General features: G+C 43.5%; 1 protein-coding gene across 1 annotated transcript in view; it reads right to left on the bottom strand.

The window, feature by feature from the left end:
• Positions 1-5,418: 5,418 nt before the first annotated feature.
• TRPC6 (transient receptor potential cation channel subfamily C member 6) overlaps positions 5,419-21,509 on the bottom strand; it is a 1,461,060-nt gene continuing 1,444,969 nt past the window's right edge. The window contains exon 12 of the mRNA XM_069639093.1: positions 5,419-9,866. Coding sequence (XP_069495194.1) covers positions 9,715-9,866 — 152 coding nt within the window. The 3' untranslated portion in view covers positions 5,419-9,714. The remainder of the gene's footprint in view (positions 9,867-21,509) is intronic.

Below are 21,509 nucleotides of genomic sequence, written 5' to 3'. Positions count from 1 at the left end.
ATTATTACATTATATCAATTTACAGTTAATTCTCCTTAACATTCGTAATATATATTTGCTTATTTCCCTGATACCCGAGATTCAATTGGATTAGTTACCAATCTTGCAGTAATAGGATATCATAACATCTTACAAACCTAAAACAATCATAATCCTCTGAGATCAAACCTTCTATATTCTAAGATTATACTTTAATTTGAACCTTTTTATTTTGAGGGTTCATTTGAATCTCCCTTCCTCTCACAGAGCTGTCTACCATTGTAGTTATGATTGCCCTGTTCATGTACAAATCCTGAATTATTATTCTTAAATGACAACGACTAGATGCATCACTTTATATCGCCTGCTTGAAGCCTAGGTTCCCCATATATACTGAGGGTAGGGAGCTCTTTTGGCATCAGACATAACTTTTGTAGAGTTCACAATTCCACCTTTGTCTTTGTAGACATATGTTAATGTTCATCCTCCAGGTTAGTTAGTGGATCATGAGGATTTGGAGAAAATGATAATGGTCCATACAATACCACATCATTAAGTTCTCAGATGAATCTATTTCTAGGTTGAAATCAAATATTAAGACCATTTGACTTTTGCTGTGGAATTCTAAACTGGCCTCCATTAAGTGAAATTAATGAAGCTGGTCTATTAAAGTAGACCAACTGTTAACTTCCTGTGTTAGAGCTCTGCTCTCTATTACCTCCAAAGTTATCTAAAATTCCTGCAACAATGCTATCATTTTAAAACATCAGATTGACGCAATCTCCTGTGAACCTTTTCCTCCCTCATCCCCCAACTGAATGTCAGTGATTCAGTATTTATTTAACAATTACTATGACACTTGTTTTAATCATGTATACAGACATCTTCATTAAGGGTATGGTGCCTTCCTTTTATAATTTATTAAGAAGCAGAACATTTATAAGTATCACAGCCCATGGCTTCACTTGGGGCTGGGTGGCGGGGAGGTCTTGTAGTCTAAAATGTCTAAAATCTTCAGAATTCATATTTTTAGACACTTTCTGAATGCTTTCCGTTCAGCCCATTTTTAAATTAAAGCACTTGCCTGTGGCTGCATTTATTGTGATCAATGTGCAGCCTGGTATCTTGCAGAGTCTGTTCCGCTTGGGTGTCAGCAGCTTGTGAAATGCTACTGACAGATAGACCTGAATATTTATTTGCAGTATCATCCTGCATCTCTGTGATTAGATTATTATTTAGGGGGCAACCAGGATTTATCAAAATCCTTTCCACCAATTTATCAATGATAGTTGTTCATTAGTATTAAAAATGTCATAACTTGCCTTTTTCCAAAGCATCATCTGTATAGTCACCTTGGCTTGTTATATGTACATCTCATTGTTATATGCTATGCTCTTAATTATTCCCTGATTTTAATATAATTCTTCTTATTGCCCTTATGTTTTGTCATCAGGGAACATTTATGATTTTGGCATTACCCCACACGTCCTCAGTAATAGCTCTGCTACTATGTTTGCTTCTCGCTTCATCCATTCAAACATGCTTCATTGTCATCATCATCCTAGGGTAGGCATGATCATTATACCACCCACGGGCCAATCCCATCTACATGTCCAAGGGGTGAAGGCAGCTGTCACTGGTGATGTGCTGTTGTGTCCCTCTGGAAGCAAGACCCCTGTTAAGTGCAAAAACTCACTGCAGAAGCTGGTAGTGTGGAGTGCTTTGCCTCAGCCCACCAAACTCAGGGCAGGGCTACACATTATATGGATGCACCTATGTGCTGAACACACTCACAGCACCCACTGGCGAGGAGGGGGACAGTTGCTGACCAAGAGTCATAGCATAGCTCTAGGCACATCGCCAAAGGAGAAGTGGATCAACGCCTCACCATTATTGCCTGGGGACTACAGAGTTGGGTTGGACTCTCTGGCAATGGGCCATCATAATGATATTGTTGATAGGGAAAGGTGGGTAAAGGACTGTCCAGTATTAAGGAATGCTTGGGGGTTCTGATGCTTAACCCAAGGGTCATCTCCCACCCCAATGTAAGAGAATTGGCCCCCTCTTGACAGGGTAGTGGAATACACATATTGTTACTTCTGGAAAAAATAGATGGGCACACTATAAACAAAACGAGACAGAATGTCCATGGTCCAACCTTCCACCCCTGAATATCACTACCCTAAAGCACATTACAAGGTATCAGCTCTTTTTTTTAATATGGCTGTGACATAGTTTACCTTCCAGGGAAAAATATTAAATATGATGGGCCTTTAATACATAGGTTGGCTCTGACAGAAGAGGCCCGGTTCCTGTGGTACTTGTTGAACAGAGTAGAGATTAGTAGGTGGGCACAAAGTCTAATTTCCTTATTGGGTGAAGCAAATTAATCAATCTCCCATGAGAAGAGGAAAGGTACTCTTCTGAAAATCATCTCCAAGTTCAGTGGCCCAGCAGAGGCTCAGGATTCGTCTTCCGTAGGGGTACATCTATTTGAATATTCCTTTGTTAAAGATATGTGGAAACATGTCAACACATTTCTTTCCAGAAAGGGCCCAGGCTTAGTTATACACCTCAGGGATGCCAACACATACATTACCTATCCTCATTTCAAGATGTAGATGATTGGTCTGTTGAGCGACGTATAGAGGGCAGGAGATTGGTTTGTGACATTAGAATTGAGGGAAACATTCAGAACCATATTGACTGGCATGATACACAGAAGATTCATCCAATTGCCTCGGGCAGGAGTGTCTTACTGATACTTCTCTCTCCCTTTTGGACTAGTCTCGGCTCCCTTGTGCTTTACCAAGCTCCTGTGGTCAGTGGCAACATGTCTAAGAGCAGCTGGGATCTGTATGTTAATCTATTTGGAAACAGCCTGATCACAGGAAGCTCTCAGAAGGAAGTGTCGTATGACGAACTTCCTAATTCAGTGGTTGGACTTCACCAGATATAATTGGAAAAATCTGGGATAGGTGTATCTCAAGCAATGCTTATGATTTTTAAGGTTTTGGTGGATTGGAAGAGGTCCTTCAGAGTAGCTTGTTACAAGGTTTGGTGCATCAGAAAACATAAGAGGAGGACGATTGTTGTTAAAGTCATATCTCTCAAATATTTGAACCACTTAATTGGTTCACTGTCATTCTCCATGCAGGCAGTTTTTCCGGGACCTCATCATTTCATAGCGCTTAAAAGTTAAAAATTCAGGCACTGAGAAGAGGGCTAGACTTCTCATATGAGGTCTTATTTTCCATAGAGGAAAAGGCTTAGTTAAGATTGTGAGTTGCAAATCTAAAGACCTGAAATGGGAGGGGAATATGTTCTTCCACCTTTGGACTTTGCCTAAAGTTCGATACAAGCCTGAGAGGTTGGAGCACCAGGTGTGGTGCAATCGTTGCTTGGGGCCCACAGTCTTCCCAGGATTCTCTCCGGAAATGAAAACTGTTTAGCAATTCTTGCCACAAAAGTTAGCAGTATATTACACAAACAAACTAGGGGGTACACAATCAAAGAGCCTCTCTGGTGTAGCAGTAAACCTAGAAGCTTTTTGCCTGCATTTTCACATCATGATCAGAGCAGAATATCATCCAGGTACACACAATCTAGTAGTTTTTTGATTTCCCCAACATTGGAAAAATGCCAGCACCTAGCGCCAAAGAAGGACTGTATTTCTATACATTGTTGACCTCAGGGGTCCCTTCCAGATAGATTTGTTTGTGACCCAACTCAACGCCCACCATCCAAGATATTACAGTTGGGGGTCAGACCTGTATGCCGAACTGGCAGATTTGTGTTCTTCCAGAGTACCAGAGAATATGCATTTCCCTGCTTTTCAATGATAGCACAAATGTGTCTAAAGGCGCAAAAACAGGGCTTGACTCTGGTACTGACTATTTCTTTTTGGCAATCCCAGGTGTGTTTCCCTCTAACACTGGCACACACAATAGACTTTTCCCTTTGGGTGCTAGCATTTGGGTAACTTCTTCTGAACCATATAGAGGCAGCTCATGCTTTCAGGATTATGTATTTCCTTTACCTGTTGACATGGCGGATTTCAGGGCAGATGATACCAAAAGCAGGCTTTCCAGTTGGGGGCTTGATGGGGATACAACGTTGTTGGGCAACTAGCACCATCAATGCCTATGAATCAGCATGAAAGGCTTGGGTTTGTTGGTGCAGTAGACAGACTATGGATCCCTCTCAGACAGGCGTTAATCAGATGATAAACATCTTGCCCAACATACCTCTTCTCCTGCTTCTTGTGCTGTTAGTTTGCACAGGTCTGCCTCTTCTTCCTTTCATGAACGTGTGCATGATTGGCCTGTTGGCTCCAATCTGCTTATTTGTAGACTTATGTAGGTCATTGAGGCGTCATTGCCCTCCAGACTGAAATATTCTTCTGTCTAAGATGTTAATGTGGCATTGTCAATGTTTAGAAGTTGCCTAGACAAGAATGGTTTGTCTCTTCTGGAATTCAGAGCCAAATGTGATATGTTGATATTTCGGGAGAGTGTGTCATGTTAGAGCACTAGCTCTGTCTAGTGGATATTTTATGCTCGGATGCATTAGGTTTAGAATTTCCTGTAGAATGAAAATGAGCTCCTCAGGGATAGAATGTCCTTGTTTTCAACAACAGCCTTCTCTTTCTGTTGTACGATGCATTGTACAGCATTGTTGTGAATAGCCACGGATCAGTTTCTATTATCCTTCCATAAGACATAGGACCTCATCACAAGTTTGGCGGTAGCCCTTAAATCCGGCAGTAGCGCTGTTACCGCCAGATTTTATTGTCTGCCAAATCTCGTCTTCAGCTAATTTCCCCCCAGCTCTGAGCTGGGGGGAAATCTGCCGAGATTTTGCCGATTTTCGGCGCGTTTACCGCCGGTGGGAAATCCGCTGGCGGTAAAAGCGTGAAATTTCCTCATTGATCCCAATGGGGAATGGGGCATTCCCCATATATAGCCATACTTGGGAGCCTTCCACAGTGTCATGCTGAACTATGGCATGTAGAAACCATGCCCAGGAAATGAATCCCCAATGCTTACTACACGAGGTCACAAACGGCCACAATTATTTATAATAAATGACTTGAAAAATTGCATAATACTTGTCTCCAATCTATTAATAGAATCCTGACTCTAACGTAACCTTCAAGGAGCAATTGACATTAGTAATCTACCCCTGGTGAGAAGATCGAAAACATTGTTTGCCCATTCCTAGATCACAACACATTTCACATTGTTTCAATTACATTTTCAGTTAATTCCTCTAAGAATACTATTTGTTTGTCTTCAACCAACATCTTCCAAGCCCCCTGTATTCTAAATACCTCTTAAGTCACTTAGTAAATGTTTTCTTTGAGAAGACCATAGGATTTACCATGTGTACCAACTGAAATGCCAGCATTTTGAAATAATAAACACAATTGATAAAATATTGGTTTTATTGAAAAAGAAAACTATAATTCATATATTTACATACCCCTTTTCATTAAATATAGACACTTTGGTTTAAAACTTAACAGTAAATATATTCTGTGGTGCCATGTATATATAAATCTTTACATAATTAGTACATAGTTGATAAGAGTTTGTTGGTACTTTACATAAAAAGGTAGAACCATGTGTGTACATGTGCACCATCATATTTGGTAAACTAATGCCATAGTCTCTCCTAGTTTTTTGCAGCTGCAGTATTATACAGAGATACAAACAAACCCACAGCATACATTAAAGGTGCAGTGTACTCATGAAATTCACAGTTTACTTAAATGTTAAGTCCTTGAATTTGGTGGATTACGTGTATGCTCTTACATACTGAGAACAATTCTAAATGTCATGTATGCATATTTTTCTCAGGTCACGTTTTTCTCAGACTGAGTGTTGTCAAACAGTCTCTATTCCCAGGAAGTAGCCCACTGTATACGTCATTTTGTTCCTGCATGATTACTTATATTATTGTGTATATGACGAAAGGTAAAAAAGAACATAATAAGTGACATAACATTGTCTGAATGCTGGGGAATGATAGTTTATAATGACCTGATAAAAACATACTTGCATATTGTTCAAATAATAAATACGAATACATTACAATATTAACCATCAGAATGCATCTATGATATATGATGAAACATGTAATTGTTTATAGAAATAAATTATGTCATAGCTGCTGCTTTTCCATTGTTTAACTTTTTTGTTAGTGCTGTGGTTTCAATTGATAATATTGGCATTTAGGGAAACATGTCAGACTGTTTGTTTTATGCAAGTTACCTTAAAATGTGAAACACTTTTCTTTCTATTATTGATGTTACAGAAATACATATTTTTGGGAAATAAATATGAACTATATCGAAATTGTAGTAATGTATGTTATTTAAACGTGATTTTGTTTTAATACATGTGTTTGGTTTAGTTCTAATAGACGTTTCTATGTTCCACCTCAAAGGCAATTGGTATTTAAAGACAATAAGTGCCTGAATGCGTTCAATCAGGACCCACGTTCATCTGACCCCAACTCAACCTGTTGGTACAGTTGATTACCACATCTTACCATTCCGACTAAAGGATCTGATGGGTGTTGACAGCAGAGCCATACATGGATCATACCCTTTCTATCCGATCCCCAGAACAGGGGAAACTGGACACAGGCATGTATTCCACGACCAACATGGACTCTGGGGTTTCTCAGGAGGTCGCACTTGTCTGACTCGCTTATATTTATATATCTACACTGGTCCAGATTATAATCAAATCTGACATTATCTTTCACATGCACGCTCTTCCCATGCAGCCTCCAGGGCAGTCCAGCAAATTTGGCAAATGGTGTCAGATTGTTTTCTGCATGCAGTATCCAAGCTTGGGATGCAGTCACCAGCAATGCTTGAACACGTCCAAAAGAGGATGCCTGAGGGAGAAACCCCTTCGAACGTGAGTGTTAGCAGACACAAATATGACTGTATAATAAAGCTATCATGTCTGCAAGATCTAGTATTGTTTCATGTTTTTTAAAGCAAACAAACAACCTGGAAGGAGAAGTTCTAAGACAGAGATCCTGCGGCTGGAGCCTATAGAGGGCGCTCTTGCATTTCAAAGGCGTCTTTAAATGATGTGTTGAAATGTGAAGATGAAGAATTAAAGAATATTTGTATTCTACATTATTAAAATGTATAATCAGAGTTTGAATGCCGTGAATGCCAATGCTATAATTGGAATGACATTTGTGGGATCATCTCCAATAAAGTCCACGTTCCAGTAAACACTGAGCTATCTGGACTACCCTGACAGCACTGCAAACATAAAAAAAAATAAAAACATGATAAAGAGAACAGATTTTTGAGAATTCTGTATCCCCTGGAATAGTCTGAGGGTTTGAATGTGTTGATTCAGTGACTCACGTGGGATTTTCGGTCACTCCTACTGGCAGTGGTAAAAGACCAATTTTAAAAATGGAGATAACCCATTTTCCTTGTCTAAGTATCTGAAATATAATACAAATAAAAAGAAGAGTTTGGGTTGGACTATCAATCTGTGTTTGAATGCAATGTTATGGAAGAAATCTAGTGTTTCACAGGATTGGAGTGTCTAGAGATGAAACTATATGTACTAGTGGCTACCTTCTGGATATCTAGTCAGAAAGCCCACCTATATGTATAGAATAGCAGATATGAAACTAACAAGACCCATGTCGAGTGCTAGCTACAATTTGATTTCTGAAGAGATAATTTGTGATGTGCCCTTCCACAAATGACCCTTAATTTTAGCCTGTATGATCATTCACTTCTGAACAAAATATCAGATGCTCAGCATGGCCTGCATAGCTGTCATGTGTTCTATGAAGCATACATTGGAATAAGTAGGGTGCTTAGTTATTATTTCACACTATTGATTAAATACATGCTTGCCAATACATTTGAATGAAAGGTCTGATGCCATTTTCTGCTCCGAAAAGTCAGATTCTGGTTACCTTTGGAAATTAAGAGCCTCACATAAAGGTTGTTGTAGACAGGAATACAGTGCATGAACGGGCAAGATTTGCGATACACTCCTCTTGTGGATTACTTTAGGTTCTGGTAAGGTAACACTGCACTCATTGAAACATAACTTCATTTTTATTTAGCCTATAACATTCTATTATGTGTGCATGGAAGGTTAAAATGTCGTACTTGCAAACAAACAGGATTTCTCCTGTGTGAGAAGATGGGATTCTTTTCTTTTCAATGTTTCCCTTATTTATTTATTTATTTATGTATTTATCTGTGCATTTATAGATAGTGCACGAACCCTTGGGCATCTAGGCGCTAGTGTTAAGAGCAAGCATGTAGTGGTAATGTCAAGACAGTTCATCGGATAAATAACAGGGTTTTGAGTTGAAGGTCCAGTAAGAAGGTTATTTTCAAAGGGCAGAGGGGAGGGCATTCAATGGTTTAGCAGCAGTAACTGGAAAGCTGTATGCTTCTGTAACAGAGAAAGGTTACCCCACTTTCCTTGCCGTTTCCTTGATAGTCCCCATTGCTTTTGGCTTTGACCACAGCACAGACCTCTCTGTCCCATCTATAGGTCTCCTTTTAAGTTCATAGCATGTGCCCTGTAAGCTCTCCTTTTCTGCCACTTGAGTTTGGCATGAAATGTGGTACAATGAGGGCAGCAAAGCTCTGGAGTGGACACATAATCATTACTTGGTCAGTTTCTTTGTTTTATTCTTTGCATTATTTTGTGAATATAATGGTTTTTAAAATTGATTTGATGATTCTTTTCAGATTAGGTGTACTATACAGGGACATTTTCCTTTTGCACGTCACCTTTTCAACTATGTCCAATATATAATTCGTTTTTAAATGGAAGATTGTATTTTACAAGAGGCAAATAATTGCCAGAAAGTGAATGTGTTCAATGTGGATCAATAACAGATAATCCTCTCCGTAGTTCAACATTGTCAGGCAATAAAATACATCAGTCTTTAGAATAACTACATATCATAGGTGATATCATTGGTTAACAGGCCTTATTGTCATTCCTGGCTCGGCTTTAAGTAATGTTAAGGATATTCCTGCAGCGTAAGTGAACCACACATTCTTGTTTTTGATTGTTCACCATTCTTCTGTGAATTTGTTTCTTCTGCACATTTTCACAATTTGATGCCAAAGGCCGCAGTACATTTGCAGACCTATTCCATTGGAACCTTGATTCAAATACCCTTGATGGCATAAGATATGGTAACACTGAAAATGATTATTGTTCTTTCACAGAAAAACAAATATATCAATTGTTGGTATTACTTAAGTAAGAATAAAACATTGGCGGGACTGGGGCCCAAGATACAGGCCCAAGCCAAGGGAGTAAGATCATGAAGAAAGACCGTAGGTTAATATATTTACTTTCCTGTGCCGGGGAAACATTCTGTTTTGAATGGCTGTGGGAAAGGTGTGTTGGCAGAGGGCTGTGTGGTGGGGAATGGCAGGAGGCTAGGGAGCCATCTGGGAGGTAGCATGGGCATGTGTAGCTCATCAGAGGGCTCACAGAGCAGGGCGCACCTGAGGTAAAGGCCACATTTTGAGCTCCCCGATTGGCCAGGAGACAGCCACTGGTTACTTCCCAGGTGTTAATGGCCATGTTATTTGGGAATGGTGGAAGGGGGTTACACATAAAAGTACAGAGGATATGTATAATATACCTTACACTGTAGGAGAGATTATGGCTTTTTGATTTTGGAGAAGGAAAAATATGGTGCAGGTTATCTGTTGCTATGGTGTTGCCCAGTTTCCATGGACAGTTTCTCCCCAAGCCGTCGAATGAGTTCGGCCAGGTCCTCGGTGTTGTGAGATTTCTCCTCTAGTAGCTCATAGCGCAGGCTGGAGATGTCCTGCTTGATTTCCTTCAGTTCCCCTGAAAAGGAAGCACAGAAACACAACTTAAGGGAATGGATTCCAACGGCAGGAGAGAGGCCAGCATATAATGATGCTTTATAAATGACACAGCTTTAATACAACCATTAATTGAGAAAGACAACGTGTTCGCAAAACAGTATAGGGCGAGTTTTAGCTAGTAAAAGACTACCCACAGTCCAGGAAGATGCAGCAGAAATGCGGCGGTGCTATGTTGTACAGTGCAAGGCTTTAGCGCCGGTCCACGCTCAGCACAAATGAATTTGCGTTGGAGCAAATGCTATTGCTTAAATGCCATGTGTGCATTTCTAAACTCTGTTGGCCCATGCACAACAACGCAATGTGAGGCAGGCAGGCGTCCCATACCGTCCAGTGCTTCTGAACAACATCAAGCAAAAAACACGGCGCTGTTCCTTTGTGAGGTGTTCACCCAGATGCATTGAGCACTCCCCTTCAGTAGAGGATGCCTCCTTCAGCTGGGAGGCCAGTGCCCTGGAATATGTCACTTCATTCGTGACTTAATTTCTAGTCTATTACAAGTCTTGCTGAATGAGTCAATTGCATTTATCTTTTTCAAAGGGCCTGAACAAATTATTTAACCACGTTATCAGAGAACATCTGTGACAAAACGATTCCCACCAATCAGATGTAGTACTGCCAGGGAAGAAGACACAACCAACCACCACACCCATTGTACATATGAATGTTTGAGGCAAGTAGGCAACAACATGCAATCTCACTACATGAAAGGAAGTGTGTGATGTTGTTACAGCTTTTACTGCCAAAGGAGGAATGAATGTTATAGTATTTAGCACATACTGGTAATATCTCAGAAAATTAGAAAGCTTAGAAATGTTTTCTGCCGAAACAAGCCAGTGTTGTGATATTTCAGAGATATGAAACCCATACCCTGTTTTAAAGTAAATCACTCAGCTCTGCCCATTGGTGTTATGATAGCAGTTGAAATGTGGATTCTGCGTCCATTTCTTCAGCTGCCCTGAAGTTGCTCAATGGCTCCTGCCTTTGACTATCCCTGCCCGCTCCTACCGCTCCCCAGCACCCACCATCTCCATGTGTCTTCTTAGCCATTCAAAAGCTCACGACTAGCTTACTTCTCCACAGTTGCGGCTGGTGACCCCAAAAGGTGGTGGGGCGCATAACTCCATGTTCGAATTTGGGAGCGGACGAGCGCAGCGAGCTAGCCCGCACCACATCAATTGTGCTGTAGGGGGGGCTCTCTCCTGCGAAAATCCCTGATAAATGGCCTCCCAAACATGCACTTCAGTGTCCAAACCCACTGAAATATGACACAAAAAACACTAGGTTCTACACACCAATGGTAGCACACTATCCATATGTGTGCAAGTCCGATGGCGCACTCCACAGCAGCTTGCATTGCGAAAAGCTGGCACCATGGTGTAAAAAATACATTTCTGTCATGCTTCCACTGGCATCCATGTCAGGCACCCTCCAAAAGGGGAGAAACCAAGCCAAAACACAACCTGTCTACCACTTAATCATAAAACACTCGCTTTCAGTGTAACTGCTGGGTTCCCTGACCGTAACACCAATGTGTACAAGTCAGTACACCAAAAACACAGTAGTACAAGATCAAGACAGCCATCACCATACCTGCACAGCTAGGGAGAATCTGGCATATGAGGAGGGGACAGAAACCCTGTAGGTGTTGACCGACAATTCGCCCATTCACCCACCCATTGACTGCCCATGGCCAGGGCATAACCACCCACTTCCCTGTGCAAAATATATCCTCCCGAGAGCTCCTGGAGCCAGCCTCATCAAGCACCACCATCAAACGTTGTGCTCGAAGTGCCTGTCAGTGCTCCTTCAAAGACGTCCTCCAAGCGCCAATGACACAATAGGAGCTCCAAAAATGTCCTCATCAGGTCCACCCTCAGGCACTCGACCAAGAAACACCACCTGTCACTCACCTGTCGAAAACAAGCACTGGCAAAGCCAACAGTCTTGGCCCGTATATAAGCACTAGTGTCCCTCCCATGCCCACACAAAAGCCCAACCTTCCCGTCTCCAAAAGAAATAGAGAGCGCTCATGATAAATTGTTCCCAGGTTACAAGCAGACGTTGGCACCTGCAGCTTCAAGCCATCGAACCGTGCCTCCCCTCCCACTCACAGCTGGACACTCTCCCATGGTGAGAAGTGCCCCACAGGAGGACCCACCAGTTCACAGGCTGGCAAACCATCCAAGAATCAATAACTGAATAGGAGTCAGCAGCACATTCAAAGCAAAGCAGCCTCAGGCGCCCGGCAACCAAATCACAAGAAACAACAAATGCACGAGGCTGGTCTGCAAAATGGTGCATTCAACCCCGCCGGAAGACGCAAACAGGACCCTGGAACAGGGACAAAAGTGTCTCACTCAATGAAAACCCAGGTGACACACACGACCCAGAAGGTTGGAATGCACGGACACCTCAAATGATGCTCCTCTCCAGGGACCCGATGCATTTACCCCAGCACCACTGTGCTGGCCTGTCAGGGCAAATAAAACACAAATGCACTGAATTCATCCATGGACACGGCGCCGGCAGGGGATCCACGGGGAGAGGTGGAACCCGCGGGAAAGAGAAAAAAAGAGGGAGGGAAAGAGTGCAACAGGCAAGGAATACAACAGAAGTAGACAGAGCAGACCAATGTATGCACTAGAGAGCAGGGAAACTCCACAACCCTGTTCCAGTACACATCAAAACCTCAATGCCCTTTCACACAGACGCACACTGCCTGCACAGTCACCCAAGCATGCCCACACCTACAACACACACACAAATGCACACAAACTGCACAACAAAGTGACAAAACAGGGAGTGAGAGCCGTGAGCCAAGGCTGCCCGAGGCCAGGCATACTGCATGTCCCTCACTGCACAGCTCGCAAAATGCCATCTCATATGGCATCTTGAAAACTGCGCAGTTGAGTCAACGGTGTTGGTGACCCATAACGAACAACAGCTAAAATTTTACTTTCTCTGCCTTGTCTTCAAATCCCTCCATGGTCTTGCTCCTCCTTATCTTTCCTCCCTTCTCTCCTTCTACTCCCCCTCCTGCTCCCTTTGTTCCGCTGACCATTTCCTTCTCTCTGTACCTCCTTCCCCTTGCGCTTCCTCCCGTTTCCGCTCCTTGCACCTCTCCACTGGAACTCACTCCCTCTTACAATCCGCTCTACCACAACCTCCCCTCATTTCGCACTTCCCTTAAATCCCTCCTCCTCCATTCTCCCCCTTGAAAACTTCCCCTCTGCCCTCTCCACTTCCCCTCCTCCCACTCCCTGATTCCTCTCTCCCCTCTCCTACTCCTCTCTCTCTCTCCCTTCCATTTTCCCTCGCCCTGTCCATCTTCTACTCCCCCCACCTCTCCCCACTCCCCTTTTCACCCCCCTCAGTTAATTGCTCTCTGCACTGTTTTGTTGAATGATTCAAGATGTAAATTTTGCTCCCATTGTTAAGTTTTGTTATTTTGTATTATGTTGTTCCATTGTACAGCGCCTTGGTGTAAAGCACTCCATAAATAAGTAAATCAATCAATTAATCAATAACAGTTCTTATTCGTCATGGGTCCCCGACACAGCCACTCACTCGCTCGCTCTGCCAGAGACAGCATCCACACAAATGACACTCCAGACCAAAGTCTTCATCAAAGACCCCTGACTGGGATACAATCCTGTTCAAAGCAATGGGGCAACAGTGGCCCATCGATGCCATCTCCAGAATCCAGTGCTCAACCCTCTCGATGGCCTACCGCATCAGGATGACTCGACCATGCTCCGATATAGCAGGCCAGGCCGGGTCGGCCCTGAATCGATGCAGCCTGCATCAACGCTCCAGCAGGGCTCTCCTCTCTCACCCTGGCCAGGCTATGCAGTGCCTACCCGGCCTGGCCTAGAGATGGTGTAGTCCTGAGTCATCTTCATCCAACAAAACTGGTCCCTGCATTTAATTTCTGGAGCAGCCTGTCCAGGGGAATTAAGACAGGCCACGCAGTGCTACCTGCAGCAGCAAGTTAAACTTTGCTTAACGTTTTACTTACCAGCGGACAGCGGTGTCAGTCCAGGGAGCCCGCTCAGCCCAGCCCTGGAGTTGGCAAATGGCAGGCTTGCTGTTCTCTGGGCAGCTCTAACACCTCCAGCACGCAGGCACGCACCATGCGCCCAACACCTCACCCACACTGAAATGTAATTGGATGGCAAACAGCCAATTCCATTTCTGTTCCTATGTGCCCCTCCTCAAAGCAAAGTCAGAACTGATCAGGGGAAGATCCACTACGCTGTTTTCGCACATATTAATGCTGGCAGGGACACCCTTCTAGCGCCCCGCCAGCCTCCTAGTTTGATGGGGTTAAGTAAAGTGCGTGGAGCTAGGAACTCCACGTTCTTTACTGCAGAAAAGGTCTGCGTAAAACAGGACGCGCCCCTGTGGCAGCCAGCCCATTAGATGAAGACGGTGTCCAGTCATAATGTCGAACCAATAATGTCGAATTACAAAAATGTCGAATCCAAAAAGTCGAAAACAAAAATGTCAAATTTTTATTTTTTTTATTTATATATATTTTTTGGGCTCCGGGGGTAAAAAAAAAGGGGTAAAACAAAAAAAAAAATTAAAAAAAGGGGGTTTGGGGGGGGGAACCCCCCCATTTCGAAAAAAAAGGAACCAAAAAAAAAAATTCGACATTTTTGTTTTCGACTTTTTGTTTTCGACCTTTTGACTTTCGACATTATTGGATTCGACTTTGGCAAATATTTTTTTTTATGAATCATTGCGCTGCTGCTCACAGTCACAATGCAGTAGAACAGATCAGAACTTCTAAATCTGTTCTCTGCTGCACAAAGCACAATTTATGACACTCTTCCCTCGGGGGGCTGCTTGATGGGGGGGTGGTGCCCCCACGCCCTATGAAAGCGACCACCACTGCTTCTCCACTTAAACCGTTGGTACAATGCTCACCCCCTGCTCTCAACTTCTCTCTACTTGTTGAAACAATTGCCCTTGACTCTGCCAAATCTTCCTACTACATTGATCTTAAATCCACCTATGATATTCAATGACCCTACAGGCCATGCCTGCCCTCTAAAACTTTCTCAATTTCCTCTTCTCCACCAATGACTTGGCATTCGGTTTATCCATTAAAAACAAACAACATACAGGACATCCTCTTCACACTTGTATCCCTCCACCACTTCCCTCTTTCTTCCCCCTGAACACCCACCCTCGCTTCTCTAGCTCACCTCTCTCCCACTTCCCTTGCCAATTTGACAGCAATCCTTCACTTAGCCAATCCACCATGCGCTCTGTGAATGACGAGCCACCATGCATTCCCTCATAACTATCAGTTACAAAACATGATGACATCATGATGGGTACTATTGGGGTGTGGGGATAGCACAGGAGATAAGTGGGAGGAGTTAAGAGGCAAACATCTCCTTGTAAGATGAATATGCCGTGCCTATTTTCATAAGTCCTAGAATTTATTATTTTTCTTTATTTTAAGCAGACTTTGTTGGGGGGGGGGGCTTCAGGCAGACGTGGCTCTCAGTCATTTGTGTACGATGCGCCATCTACTGAGCATGCACCAGACAAATGTGTTGAGACAATGATTTTGTGACTGTTTTGGCGTAATAGGTGAAGGCCTTAAGGCTGCCATGTTTGGGACTGGCTGGTCCGATCAAGTGAAGACAATTGGACTCTGCTGGACATGAGAAGAATGTGAGATGGTGGTGGACAAACGCCCTGAGGAGGATGAGACCAGATGCCGAGGTGTCGACTGAGACAAACTGGAAGGAATATGTCACGTGAGGATGGTTGAGTAAGACAAAGACTTGATGGACGTTCACTGGAAAACAGAGGCAGGACTAACATGCTGGAAGGCCGATGTTTAGTGTGAGAGGTAAGGGGTCGGGCTTCATCAAGGGTATAAGGGAAGGCGACATGGATGGCAGGTTTTATAGGGTTTCAAAGTGGGATGCTGATTTTCTCTTGCAAGACACAATGTTAAATAAAACATTTGCCTGTTATTTACAAAGAGTAACATGACTTATTTTCGATTCTGTGGATACTGCCTATTGGTACCTTTGCACCCCAAACCATCCAAGAGGGTACTCCTGTCACCAGCACTCACATTTCCTCCCTCTTTAATCACCCTATATAAACTGGGATCTTGCAATCCTGCTACAAGGTGGTCACCATCATAGCCATCAGGAGAACACCTAATGCTGACCCTACCAAACCCTCTTTATACAGACCTGCCTCTATTCTTCACCACCACTCCATAATCTTCGAGAAAGTTGTATTTAACTGCATTGTCAACTACCTGGAGCTGAAGGAACTATGCAGTCTCCTCCAATGCGCGTTAAACAGAAAACACTCCACAGAATCTGCCCTCACCTATGTCTCCAAAGTGCTCACTACTTCAACTTCTCCTCTACCCTCATTCTAATTAATCTCTCTGTCATGTTTGACACTATGGATCATCCCTCGCTACCTCTAACTCTCTCCTCCCTCAGCTGCAAGGACACCCTACTCAAATGATCAGTCATTTATGTCTCAAAGTACTCTCTCCCTTTCCAGGAACTCCAGCATCTCGTCCCCAATCCTTTCATTGGGCATCCCACAAGGATCAATCCTAGGTCACCTATTCACTGTATATACCTCCTCCACGGTAAACTCTTTCCTCCTTCAGCTTCTCCTAGACATCTGTCTGCCATATGGAATCTTCTATATTATGCACTTTGTGTAAAACCCTAGAAACATCCTGAGGTGTCTGTGTTTGGAAGCCCCATATTTGAGCTGGGGATACTATGCCAGTATCACTGTGAATTCATGCACAGCTGTAGAGAAAGAAATCCTGCGTCTATCTTTGATAATAATAATAATTTAGCATTTATATAGCATTACGACCCCTCAGGTATCTGAGCACTGCTTATTATTGCCCATGGTGTGTGGTGCTCACTTATCCACCACAGAAGGATGAAAGGCTGAGTTTGGCCCTGCCAGGATTCAAACCTGCGTCAGCAGGCTCGGCACAGATAGAGTGAGCGCGCTATTGGACCGGCTGAGGTTGCTTATTGGATCACTTGGGGATGGATTCGGGTTTCTACAATTTGGTGCTGTGGTTTGGATTCACCATGCACAGCTCGGACGGTAAAGGATGTAGTGGATAGCTTCCCCTCAAACCCCTCAGTGCTCATAAAGAATAAATAAGAGGCTTAATTGAAACCTCTACAAGTTGATTTGAGGGAGGTCTTTTCTGAAGATTGGTGTTTCTTCTTGGACTGTACGAAAACCTGTATTCAAATTAAAGAGGTGGCAGGGATAGACATGGTAAGGGAAATACTATCTGGTTGAAATAATGTTTCTAAGGGATGTTTAGAATAAACGAGGGGGGAGAATGAACACATGAATAAAAAGGTCTGGTATTGTAGATAGATATGGAAGTGGGTACAAGTCAGTGAAAAGCTGCTGAGAGTGGGCGCCTTTAGAGTAAATTGAATCCTGTACTGTTAGATGGTCCTGAATTCTGACAGAAGAAGAGATTCTATAAGTCATATATTACAAACTAGAATTAGGAAAATGGGGGTGGCAAAAACATGTAAAAGAATTAGAGGTGGGTAACTTTCCTCTGAAAATGCAGCAGAAAATGGGAGCAAATCACCCAAAGGAACCTTGTGCTCTGCAAACGAGTGTAGCTGAGTACATTATGTACATAAATTATCAATGCGAAGTTAAGGAATTAGATAGAAAAAATACAGAAACAGGGGGACAGTGAGGTGTAATTCGCCTTTGTTAAAAAAGTATGATGGCTTTGATATACTTACTGTTAACCGTGAAGGATAAAAATGGGGGGTAGATAATAAGAAAAAGTGGAAGACTGAGTCGCTAGGCTCTGCAGGCTGAACTCAGAGCCACAAAGATGAATGCACGGCAGCAGCTCAAGCACAAGTGCAACCCAATACCTACCAGCAAGTGTAAATGCATAGCATCAACGTGAGGATCAGTCCACAGCTGGGCAAGCTGCACCTCTGCCACATCGGGTACCCCTCGAACAAAAAGGCAACATTCTCAAAGGCGAGAATGGAGTGCTATTATTTCAGTTTGAGGCAGCCCGACATTCACTGAGGGACGGACGATCCTGGCACTCCACTTAGCTCCCACTATACACTCATCAACTAGTTGATCCTGCCTTTAAAAGTGGTGCCCCATTGCCTCAAGGAATGTCACTCCTCGAGTTCACCACCATGGTCTTGGCTTGTTATCTATGCAGTGCCCCTTTTCCACTTCTAATCATTTTCATGGTCCAAGCCGCATTGATCGGTGCTCCTCGTGAGAAAAGGGGGGTGTCCCACCCAGCCATGCTTTTCACCACTGTAGCCTAATCCTTCCTGGGTACTCGCAGTGTAAAGGGTGTCTCTGCACCAACACTGCTACCTCTTGTGGCACTCCCTAGTGAAGAGGTGAGCTCCGGGTGACAGCTGCTGGCTCCACTCCCTGCTACAGTGGGCTAACCCTTAATACCTGGGTCACTTCTAGCATATGTGGCCCAAGTTAATAGACCTGGCCGGGGCTCCCTGTTGCTGCAATTAGTTCCAGGAGACTAATGGCATATGCAACCCTGCAAGGACTTCCCTTTGGACATCTCGCATCTCACTTTTACTCTCAACCAATACCAAAACCAAATCACAAGTCATTATTCTTGGTGACTTCATCTTGGGTTTCCAAGACTCCAAAAGTCATCAAAGCTTGCGCCCTTAAAGACACCATCACAGAATTAGGTTTTACACACCTCATCACTGAACCAACACATGTCAAAGGCAGAACCTTGGACTGGCTAGCCGGTCTCAATTGTAACATAAACATCACATCTAACACTCCCTGTGCCTCGTCAGACCACCACCTTATTTAATTTCTTAGAGGAGACAGCCTCACCTAACCAGCAAGAATGGGCACCAGCTATGTTGACTAGAAACAAATGTAAAATACTACCCTTACTACAACCAATCATCAACCCCACCACGTCTATCTCAGACCCTACAGCTCTAGTCGACCTCTACAGCCACACTATCCTTAAGGCCTTCAACACATTAGCACCACTTAAACCACGCAAATCTAAAACCCAGGCTCACCTTAATATGTGGTACACACCACACCTTAAATCCATAAGGAAACTGAAAAGAAATTCAGAGGCTACGTGGAAAAGTTCCCCGTCTTCAGCCAATAAGGATATTTATTTATTTATTCATTTATATTTATATAGCGCGCAAGAAGCCCAGGGGCATTGAGGCGCTGTTACTTGCAATAACTTGGTACAGGCATGAAAGCGATTGTTAACACATTATGAATACTACAAGATATCGTACTGTTACAGATATTGCATTGGGACGTATATTACAACATATATGATAAGTATTCGTGCTGGTGTGTCGGGTCTTATGTGAAGAGGGTAGTTTTCAGAGTTTTGCGGAAGGTAGTGAGGGAGGCCTCCCCTCGGATAGTGGGAGGTAGGGCATTCCAATGAGTGGGCGCGAGATAGGGGAAGCTGGATCCGCCCGCTTTTACTCTTTTTACTAGTGGCACTGAGAGCATGTTGGTGTACGGTGATCTGCTTGGCCTGGTAGTGGAGACGGGGTGGATCCTTTGAGAGAGGTATGCTGGAGCAGTGAGGTGAATGCACTTGTGGGGCAGTGTCAGGGCTTTGAATACGATCCTTTCCTTTATAGGGAGCCAGTGGGCTAGTTTTCTGGCTTCAGAGATGTGTTCTCTTTTAGCAATGCCTTGGGCTGCCCGGAGAGCATTGTTCTGTATTACTTGTAGTCTCTCTAAGTTTTTGTTGGAGGTTCCTAGAAAGAGTATGTTGCAGTAGTCTAGCCTAGAGCCGGTGATGGCTCTGGCTATGTTGGCGCAGTTCTCTTTGGAGAGAAAGGGTCTGACTGCGTTGATAAGTTTGGCATAATATCTTTTCACTAGCCTCACTGAACTATAAATAAGCCATATCCTAGCTAAAAGAGATAACTATAATGACTGCATAACCAAAGCCAAGTCCAGTACCAAGGAACTATTTAACATCCTAAAAGAATTAGAATCTGATATTTGCAATAAAGACACTTTGTCGTGCACTAACATCCAGAACGCACTACAAGATAAAATTACTATGCTCCAAAACAAAATAGAAACTAAAAAACTCTGCATCACTAAGTCTGCTCCTTATCGCAACCCTCCTACTGGTAGCACACACACTCAATTTGACTTCACTCCTCTCTCCATCAAAGAGGTTGAAACCATCATTATGAAACTAAAATCTTCAAACTGCCAGGGAGATACGTGTCCTGCCCTTATTCTTAAGGAGGCTGTGAAAGAACTTGCCCCATTCATCACCACCTTTATTAAATCCTCTTTCAAATCAAGCACAGTACCTAATAAACTTAAAGATGCATGGGTACTGCCGCTTCTAAAAGAAATACCCTGGACCCTAATAACCCATCTAACTAGAGACCTATCATGGCAGCGCCCTTTTACTGCACAAAACACCCAGACTCGCTTGTAGTGGAAAAGGTTGCTTTAATGTGACAGGCCACATCTCACAAAATAACGCTACCTGGCTCCCTGGCCTTACAGACTAACAAAACTGTATTAACAACTTGCCAAATAGATTTAATGATAAAACACTTTCAATTCCCCCAACAATTAAATAATTAAATCTATTCAACTTCCTCCCTACCTATCCCCTGCTCCCTACCATCTCCTTACCATCTTCTCTAGCCTTCCTTCCCGCTTTCTCCTGGGGCCAGGCCCCTCCATCTTCAATACCTTTTCCCCTCTTTGTACCCCCAGGGTAGCCCGTTTGTGCAAACAGCACCAACTCCATCCATTGTTCTTCCCTGCCCCCTCATCCAAAGTGGGCCATGCCCCCGGCTGCAAGCAACCTCATACCCCTTCAACTCCCCTCTATGCCAAACTCCTCCTCTCTCTGACCTGCAGCCAGGCCGACCTGACACATCAGCAACGAGAAACCCTTATATCATAATCCCCCAACCAGTGCCCCAGCCTGTCAAACAAAAACTACCATCTCCCCCCATGCCCTTTACTATTACACCAAGCTCCCGAAAACAATGTAGGGGGAAAACAAAAATAATTGATATCTCAAAAACCCGAAATTTTGCCCCCTCTAGACATAAAATGGGGGTGGAAGGGCAGGGACAACAGCACCCGTAACCGTCACCTTCTCTCGAACCTTCCCCGTTCCCTTTAATACCCCCTGGGGACGCTCTATGCGCAGGCCAGGTCGCTGGCCTGTGCAGCGTCCAAAACTACCCCGGGGGAAACACTTTGCCTTCCCCAGACCCCCCTTTTTGTTAAAAGCCTTGACCGAGCAGCTTATCTGCAGATACAATACCTTGAATCTAATGAGTTGCTTGGTCTCAGACAGTCAGGATTTAGACCCAGACATGGGACTGAAACGGCACTGATCGACCTCAAGACACAAATCCAAAGTCCCAAAAACAAAGAAAAACGGGCACTGCTTCTTCTACTGGACTTATCAGCGGCCCTACGATTTAGTGAACCACAAAATCTTATGTAAAAATCTAACATCTGCTGCACATTTCTCAGCCCAAGCAAACACCTG

This window comes from Ambystoma mexicanum, chromosome 7q (assembly GCF_040938575.1).
Source record: "Ambystoma mexicanum isolate Mex_15411 chromosome 7q, UKY_AmexF1_1, whole genome shotgun sequence".
NCBI lineage: Eukaryota > Metazoa > Chordata > Amphibia > Caudata > Ambystomatidae > Ambystoma > Ambystoma mexicanum.
Note: the sequence above shows the minus strand (reverse complement) of the source record. Positions and strands in the feature narration are given on the sequence as shown.